This window comes from Myotis brandtii, unplaced genomic scaffold (genome assembly GCF_000412655.1).
Source record: "Myotis brandtii unplaced genomic scaffold, ASM41265v1 scaffold49, whole genome shotgun sequence".
NCBI lineage: Eukaryota > Metazoa > Chordata > Mammalia > Chiroptera > Vespertilionidae > Myotis > Myotis brandtii.
Genome location: NW_005368707.1, coordinates 3,455,298 through 3,464,977, shown reverse-complemented (window position 1 = coordinate 3,464,977; position 9,680 = coordinate 3,455,298). Strand labels below are relative to the sequence as shown.

Genomic DNA, 9,680 nt, shown 5'->3' with positions numbered 1-9,680 from the left:
GGGGCCCAGCCAGCCACCCTCCTGGGGTCCTCCCCTGGCCATCTGTCCCCCACCCCCACCCCAATAGACCTTGATAACCAGCCAGGCTGTGGGACCCCATCCGTGCACAAATTCGTGCACTGGGCCTCTAGTGTTCTTTATAAAAGAAGAAGCTCTTTTATATTCAGAAGTCGCAGGGTCAGCCCGATTTGTTTGGGAGAATACTAATCATTAAAAAAAAGAATCCAAATGAAAAACTCTATTGCCAGAAGTTGTGACTTAATCACAAGTGACTCCATTTGCCTTTGTGCCTTAATTTGGGGCTTATTTTTTTTTTCTTCACATTTTTAAATATATTTTTTTATTCTTGATAATGTTACAGATATCTCCCATTTTCCTCCTCGCAGGCTGACACTCTATCCACTGAGCCAAACCGGTTAGGGCTTAAATATATTTTTTATTGTTGATAGTATTATAGATATCTCCCATCCCCCTGCCCCTTTCCCCCTCTCCTCCTAGCCCCTACCCACCCCCCAGGTCTTCACTACCCTATTGCTCATATCCATGGGCTATATATATCTATACTAATCAAAGGGTAATATGCTAATTAGACCAGATGACCTTCCGGACAAAGCCACGGTGGCGGGGCCGAGGCAGAGGCAGTTAGGGGCGACCAGACCGGCAAGGGAGGGCAGTTAGGGGCGATCAGGCAGGCAGGCAGAGGTGGTTAGGAGCCAGCGGTCCCTGATTGTAAGGGGGATGTCCTGGATTGGAGAGGGTGCAGGCCGGGCTGAGGGACACCCCCCCTCCCCCCTGTGCACAAATTTCATACACCGGGCCTCTAGTAAGTATATAAATTCTTTGGTTTAGCTCTTCTCATCCCCCCAACCCCACATTGAGTTATGCCAGTCTGTTCCACGCCTTCCTGCTTCGGGTCTTATTTTGTTGGTCAATTCATTTTGTTCAGTGGTGGGCAAACTACGGATCACGAGCCACATGTGGCTCTTTGGCCCGTTGAGTGTGGCTCTTCCACAAAATACCGACTTCTGCGCATGGGCTATGAAGTTTCAATCGTACTGTACGTGCGCGCCCGCACGTGGTATTTTGTGGAAGAGCCACACTCAAGGGGCCAAAGAGCCGCATGTGGCTCGCGAGCCACAGTTTGCCGACCACGGATTTTGTTCGTTAGATTCCACAAATAAGTGAGATCATGTGATATTTGTCTTTCTCAGTTTGGCTTATTTTACTTAGCATAATATTTTCCAGGTCCATCCATGCTTTCCCAAAGGGTAAGAGATTCCCTCTTTATACAACTGCATAGTATTCCATAGTGTAAATGTCCCACAGCTTTTTTATCCATTCATCTAGTGATGGGCACTGGGGCTGTTTCCAAATCTTAGCTATTGTAAATAATGCTTCTATAAACATAGGGGTGCATATCTTCTTTCTGATTGGTGTTTTGAAGTTTTTAGGATATATTCCCAGAAGTGGGATTGCTGGGTCAAACAAAAGTTCCATTTATCGCCCTAGTCAGCTTGGCTCAGTGGATGGAGCGTCAGGCCTGCAGACTGAAGGGGGTCCCAGGTTTGATTCCGGCCATGGGCACATGCCTGGGTTGCAGGCTCGATCCCCAGTAGGGGGTGTGCAGGAGACAGCCAGACAATAATTCTCTCTCATCATTGATGTTTCTATCTCTCTCTCCTTCTCCCTTCCTCTCTGAAATAAAGAAATATATATATTTTTTAAAAGTTCCATTTATCATTTTTTGAGGAAACTATACTGTTTTCCATAGTGGCTGCACCAATCAATCTGCATTCCCACCAGCAGTGAACTAGTGTTCCCTTTTCGCCACAATCTGACCAGCTGGGGCATATATTTAAACTGCCTGTTTTTCTTGTCAGTGGCATCTGAATATGAAGAGTATATGCATCCCCACTGGCAACTATGTACCTCCTGGTCTATCTATAGGATAACATGTCTTTGACTCAAGTTAAATTTTGTATGGGCCATAGCTCATTCTCTGTTAGAACAATATGTACATTGTCTCCATATGTGGTTGAAATTTAAGGAACTGTATTTCTATGGTATAGTAACATTTTTGTTGATGTGGAAGTAATAGTACAGTTATGCACCACTTAAAAATGGGGATGGGTTCTTGGAGATAGGTCATAAGGTGATTTCGTTGTGCAAACATCAGAGGGTATACCTACACAAACCTAGGTGGTGTGGCCTACTGTACACCTAGACCAGTGATGGCAAACCTATGACACACATGTCAGAGGTGACACGCGAACTCATTTTTTTGGTTGATTTTTCTTTGTTAAATGGCATTTAAATATATAAAATAAATATCAAAAATGTAAATCTTTGTTTTACTATGGTTGCAAGTATCAAAAAATTTCTATATGTGACACGGCACCAGAGTTAAGTTAGGGTTTTTCAAAATGCTGACATGCCGAGCTCAAAAGGTTCGCCATCACTGACCTAGACTCTATGGTATTGTCTCTTGCTCTATAGGGGAGGACAAATAATTGTCCCAATACTCTTATGGCTTCTTGAGTTAGATGTCCTATAATAAAAAACATATTAATGCCCTAACTGGTTTGGCTCAGTGGATAGAGCGCGTCACCCTGAGGACTGAAAGGTCCCAGGTTTGATTCTGGTCAAGGGCATGTACCTTGGTTGCGGGCACATCCCCAAGTGGGAGGTGTGCAGGAGGCAGCTGATCGATGTTTCTCTCTCATCGATGTTTCTGACTTTCCGTCCTCTCCTTTCCTCTCTGCAAAAAAATCAATAAAATATATTTTAAAAAACACACACACAAAAAAAATAGATTAATAAGAGAAAAACAAACAAAAGTTGAATAACATGTATACTTCCTATATACCTGGGAAAGACCCAGGAAAACTGAGTAACTTGCCAAAATGTCAGAAGCCACCACTTTAAATACCATCTTCGGCTGAAGATTAAAAAAAGATGTTGGGTGTAAGGGGAGTGGGTTATGGGGTGTTACCAAAAAAAGCACAGTAAAAGGGTAAGGTTGTTATGCAGATCTAAGTTCTTTTGCATTGATATGCGTTTCTGTGCATACGGTCATCCCCCTCTTCTTGGTACACTGAGGCAGACATCCTTGCAAATATAAATGCCTTTTACAAAGGGTAACTTCTACTTGGTTTTCAGAGCTTCTCTCATGTCTTCTGTTTGTTAAAATTAATTAGCCTAAAGTAAGCCTCATTCCAGATAGACATATTTTAAGGCGACAAATTCTGATCCTCTATAGCTCTTAGGCTACAAAACCTGTATAACATATTACTGTACTTAATACTCTAGGCCAGTGGTTCTCAACCTTACTAATGCCGCGACCCTTTAATACAGTTCCTCATGTTGTGGTGACCCCCAATTTCATTGTTACAAATTGAACATAATTAAAGCATAGTGATTAATCACAAAAACAATATGTAATTATATATATGTCTTAGGCGACCCCTGTGAAAGGGTTGTTCGACCCCTTCGGGACCCACAGGTTGAGAACCGCTGCTCTAGGCAGTTCTACTCTTCATAAATATTTACATAATGTGTTATGCTATGATGTTAAGATGGCCACTGAGGAGCTAAGATGTCACTTAGGCATTAGGAATTTTTCAGATCTATTATTATCTTATGGGACTTCTGTAGTATATGCACCTTCCTTGACCAAAAGGTTATGCAAGGCACATGACTGTAAATCAGAAGAGGTATGCAGTGGTTCTCAACCTTCCTAATGCTGCGACCCTTTAATACAGTTCCTCATGTTGTGGTGACCTCCAACCATAAAATTATTTTCGTTGCTACTTCATAACTGTAATTTTGCTACTGTTATGAATCTTAATGTAAATATCTGATATGCAGGATGTATTTTCAGGGCTCGCGACCCACAGGTTGAGAACCGCAGTGTCTTGAAAAGAAAACTGGGCTCAAAATCAGGAGAACTCGTTTCTTAAGCTGGTATACTACGAAAGTAATTTTATAACCATTTTATTGTATAAAGAAATTAGATTCAGGTCTCAAACCTTGACTCTCTTCTAACTGTATGACCTTTGGAAACTTATTCTATGTTTTTTAACCTCTAGATTTTGTGGTGTTTTATTACCTAGATTTGGAGGGTTGTGTGAATTTGGGGGCCTAAATGACAGTACTTTACACAACTAAGTAGTTAAGTCTCCCCTCCATTATCCACAGTCAGATGCTGTTCAAAATATTAAATGGAGCCTTGGTAGTTCAGTTGGTTAGAGTGTCGTCCTGACATGCCAAGGTTGTAGTTTTGATCCCTGGTCAGGGCACATACAAGAACCAACCAATGAGTGTATAAATAAGTGGAACAACAAATCAATGTTTCCCTCCCTTCTCCTCTCCCTCCTTCCTTTTCTCCCTTCTTTTCTCTCACCACTCCTTTCTTCTCTCTCTAAAATAAATAAAAAATAAAAACAAAAATATTAGATGGAAAATTCCAGGAATAAACATTTCATAAGTTAAATTGCATCCCATTCTGAGTGCCCTAAAGAAATCTTTCTTTATCCCACTTCATCCCACCCTGAACTTAAATCATCCCTTTGTCCAGTATATCCATGCTGTATAAATTACCTGGCCATTTAGTCACTTAGTAGCCATCTCAGTTATCAGAGAGAGAGTACATTCACATAACTTTTATTACAGTATATTATTATAATTATTCTATTATTAGTTATTGTTGTTCATCTCTTACCATGCCTAATTTATAAATTAAACTTTATCATAGATATGTACATATAGGAAAAAGCAGTATAAACAGTACTAACTCCTTGCTTAACACAGTCAATTGGTTCTGTAACTTTAAGCAAAGCAACATTTAATGAAACCACTTTTACCGTAGGCTAATTGATATAAAACAAGAGTTAAATTTCTGTCAACTTTATAATGAAATGACATTGAACAAAGTGACATTATGTGAGGACCTGCTATATATAGGATTTGATACTATCTGTGGTTTTCAGGCCTCCATTGGGGTGGTCTTGGATCATATCCCCTGAGGATAGGTAGGAGCACTATTATCTATATATACTAGAGGCCCGGTGCATGAAATTCGTGCACTGGGGTGGGGGGTGTCCCTCAGCCCAGCCTGCACCCTCTCCAATCTGGGACCCCTCGGGGGATGTCCAACTGCCAGCGGATGTTTAAACTGGCAGTCGGACATTCCTCTCACTATCTGGGACTGCTGGCTCCCAACTGCTTGCCTGCCAGCCTGATCACCCCCTAACCACTCCCCTGCCGGCCTGATCTCGCCCCCAACTGGCCTCCCCTGCCATCCATCTTGTGACCACATGGGGGTGGCCATCTTGTGTGAGGGTGTGACAGTCAATTTGCATATTATCGCCTTATTATATAGGATCACTAATGTCAGTCTTATTATGAAACAATTTACGACAACTCTTGTTATCTTAAAAATTACTGAAGAACGAATGTAACTGGGAAGTTTTATTGATAGAACTTTTGCTTTGATTTCATTTCCATGCTATTTGCCATTGTGATAGAAGTCTCACCAGATTCTGACATTTCAGGTTACTACTCCTGTCGTTAAGCAAGGACCAGTTTCACAATCGGCCACACAGCAGCAGCCTGTAACTGCTGACAAACCACAAGGTCATGAACCTGTTTCCCCTCGAAGTCTTCAGCGCTCAAAGTAAGTTGATGTTATGTGTTGAGACAACATTATGTTTTCCTTAATATGGCATTCTGCATTGTTCAAATATTACAAATATGTATATATGATAGAATTTGATCTTGGAAGAATCTATGGATAGCCTAACTTCCTTTTATGTATTACCACATTTACAAAGGCAATCTGTAACAATTAGACTGTTGTGTAGTAAAGCCTGGATTACTTTGAGAAAGGTGACTCTTTTCTTTAGAATTTCACTTAGTAGAATATGATGGGAGGTACAATTAATACATGTACAAAGAGGGCACATGGTTATATAATACTTTATTTGTTGGAAATGAGACATCATTTTTAACCTCCTCATAGCAGTTTTAGATTTGAGTGTATTGATGAAGCCAAAAATCTCACATCTAAAACTTGGGCCAGTGTTGCCATTGGTGTGTGTTAGTCAGGCTTTCCTCTTAGCTTCAACTGCTCTTACAAGGATTACTTGTCATATAGAGCTGTAGCGTGTTGTCACTTTCCTTTGTTAAATGAGCAGATACAACTTTAAATGATTTTCATTTGATTGATTTTCCTGTTTTTATTTCTTGCTATGAGGTGGCAAAATAATTCAACTGTTGTTTTTATTGTTGTTTTCTAAACAAGCATTTAAGAACTTAACACATCCCAGTGAGAGTTATCCCCTTCAAAATAATTACCTTGGGAAGCTGTCTACTTACTCCAGCAATGTTGCTATTGCTCAGAACATTTTGGGGAAATTCTTTTAAATTGTCTTTAGAGGCTGCAGTATTATTTTAAGTATCCACAGTGATGAAAACTCTTCATCCTTTGGGAGATTTAGTTTTTGGAAATAATTGAAATTCATTCAGAGCCAAGTCTGGTGAAGCAGGTAGGAAATAACCAACTTGGGTGACTAAATTTTTTATTCTCACCACCATAACCCTAAAACCTAGCCTAAACCACACAGTTTTAAATAAAGATAACCAATCTCAGAGTGTTACTTTTTTTGGTCTTATTTTGCCACTAAACTCAATTCATTGCTAGCCAATAAAATGCCTGTATTTTGCTTCTCATTATTTCACCCTCTGATTCAATACTCTGTTCTGATGTTAATCAAGAGCAATATATGTTTTCCTCTCCTTATCTACATGTATTTAAGATATAATATTCAGATGTGCATTGTATCTACAATTGTTAAAATGTGACCATGTAGCCATGGCCGGGTTGCTCAGGGGTTAGAGTGTTGGCCCTCCTTTCCACTCTCTAAAAATCAATGGAAAAAATATCCTTGGGTGAGGATTAATAAAACAAGCAAACAAAAAAAAGTGTGACCATTTCTTAGTGACATTCTTATTAGTGTTTATAGTATACAAAGTCATTAGGTTCTGCTGTCAAATTTGGAGAATACTGTTATTTTAAATTTGACTCTGACATTAGTTTTAAAGGGGCTTTTTTCTGCAAAAGTATATTGAGGAATATATGCTATAAATGTACTTTTAATTTTTAAATTCTGTTCATCTTCTATATATATAAAAGGTTAATATGCAAAGTATCCCCTCAGGAGTTCGATTGCTTGCTATGACATGCTCTAACCACCAAGGGGCGGCGTGGAAAGAAGGGATGCCCCGGCCAGCAGCTGGGGAAGGGAGGTCCCAGCCGGCAGCCAGAAGGCCTTGATCGGCCCTGATCGCCAGCCAGGCCCAGGGACCCTACCCATGCACGAATTTTGTGCACCGGGCCTCTAGTGTTAAAATAAATTTTTCTTAGGTATTTGGATATCTTGAATAGAAGGTATCAACAGACAATATCTAGGATACCTAGAAACTGCTTGTAGATATACTACACATTCAATTGTGTTTTCTCTTCCAGTAGCCAGAGAAGTCCATCACCTGGTCCAAATCATACTTCTGGCAGTAATGCATCAAATGCAGCAGTTGTACCACAGAATTCATCTACCCGAACTACATGTTCATTAACACCTACGCTAGCAGCACATTTTAATGAAAATCTCATAAAACATGTTCAAGGATGGCCTGCAGATCATGCAGAGAAGCAGGTATGTTACATGATTCACAGTAGATATTTTGCCTTTGGATAACTAAAAAAGTATAATTTAAATTCTTTTAAAATACCTAATCTGGACTGCTATATTCAAGCTATATTTAAAGCAACTAATTTCTAAATAGGTTGTCTATTTTATAAAATACTTGATATATACTTACCTGTAGGGTGGTTTAACATAAAATATTTTAATATAATTGTCATTGTAGCTACCATTATCAAGTACTAAGCATTTAGATCTGTACCAAATGCTTTGTTTTTTCCACTTAAAACTGCTAACCAGCCATAGCCGGTTTGGCTCAGTGGATAGAGTGTCAGCCTGTGGACCAAAGGCTCCTGGGTTCAATTCCAGTCAAGGGCATGTACCTTGGTTGCAGGTTCCTCCCCAGCCTGGGCCCTAGTTTGGGCTTGTGCAGAAGGCAACCAGTCAATGTGTTTCTCTCACATTGATATTTCTCTCTCTCTTTCCCTCTCTCTTCCATTCTCTAAAAATCAATAAAAAAGTATCCTCAGACGAGGTTTAAAAAAACAAAAACAAAACCACTAACCAGTGCATATAATGAGTTTTCCCATTTTATCATTGAGTCCCTTAAGACCAGATAAATTATACCAAAATCACCCCATTGATGCGGCTCAAAGACAATGTGCTTTTTCCATTCAACCAGTCATTCTGATAGTTTTAGAACCTGTTAGTAGTTTTAATCTTATGATTCTCCCACTAGACTAAGCTGTTAGAATTTAAGAAATGTTTTTGTTTTAGGATGAGGGCACTTAAGGCATTGAAATTACTGCCATTGGCTTCTCCCTTTTATCAGGTAACTGCCCATCTGAAATGTTCTGTAAGTTCACAGAGGTAATGTTGTATAATAATACAGGAATACAATGAGGCCCTTTTATCAGCATTATACCTGAACTTTGGCTGACCCAGCATCTTTTATTGGTGACAAATCATGAGTCATCCTATCCTAGTGCTATACTATTCTAAGTATCTTCCACTATATAAGAGTTTTTTTGTGTGTGTTTTTTAAAGAAAATAATTTTCCCCTTAGATTCACCCAGCATTTTTGTGGATTTATTTATTTCAGGTTTTTTTTATTCCAACCAAATGATTTTAAATATAATAATGTTACATGCAATAAACATTAATATTTTAAAAATAGAAGGATTTTAAGTATAATAATATTACCAAAACTGTACTAATATAGTAGGATACCACAAAAGTTGTAGGAAATATTAAAAATCTGCAAATAACAGATTTTTTTCTATTCTAGTATATATTTCCCCTCCCCTCTGGATCTATTTTTGTTCATCAGTTAATGTTGTTCATTATATTCCACAAATGAGTGAGATCATGATATTTATCTTTCTCCGACTTGCTTATTTCACCTAGCATGATGCTTTTAAAGTCTATTTTGTCGGATATGAGTATTGCTACTCCAGCTTTTTTTTTCTTTTCCATTTGCATGGAAAAATGTTTTCCATCCCTTCACTTTCATCTTGTGTGTGTCTTTTGTTTTGAGGTGAGACTCTTGTAGACAGCATATAGTTGGGTCATGTTTTTGTATCCGTTCAGCTATCCTACACATTTTAATTGGAGCATTTAATCCATTTACATTTAGGGTTATTATTGAGAGGTACTTATTTATAGCCATTTTAATTCTGTATGGCTAGCTTTCTCTCTGTTTCTTTTTCTCAGGAATCCCTTCAGCAATCCCTTTAGCATTTCTTATAATGCTAGCTTAGTGGTGATGAACCCCTTTAGCCTTTTTTTGTCTGGGGAGCTCTTTATTTGACCACCTATTTTGAATGATAGCCTTGCTGGATATAGTAATCTTGGTCTGAGATCCTTGCTTTGCATTACCTTGAGTACTTCATGCCATTCCCTTCTGGCCTGTAGAGTTTCTGATGAGAAATCAGGTGTCAGCCTTATGGTAACTCCTTTGTAGGTAACAGTTTTCTTTTC

At 39.0% G+C, this 9,680-nt stretch overlaps 1 protein-coding gene across 4 annotated transcripts in view; it reads left to right on the top strand.

Annotated features, from left to right (window-relative positions):
• The window catches only part of WAC (WW domain containing adaptor with coiled-coil), a 95,351-nt gene that overhangs the window by 81,119 nt on the left and 4,552 nt on the right, over positions 1-9,680 (top strand). For all 4 annotated transcript variants that reach the window (XM_014547957.1, XM_005876549.2, XM_014547955.1 and 1 more), the window contains 2 exons: positions 5,553-5,674; positions 7,526-7,712. In XM_014547957.1, the coding sequence (XP_014403443.1) occupies positions 5,553-5,674; positions 7,526-7,712 (309 nt within the window). The remainder of the gene's footprint in view (positions 1-5,552; positions 5,675-7,525; positions 7,713-9,680) is intronic.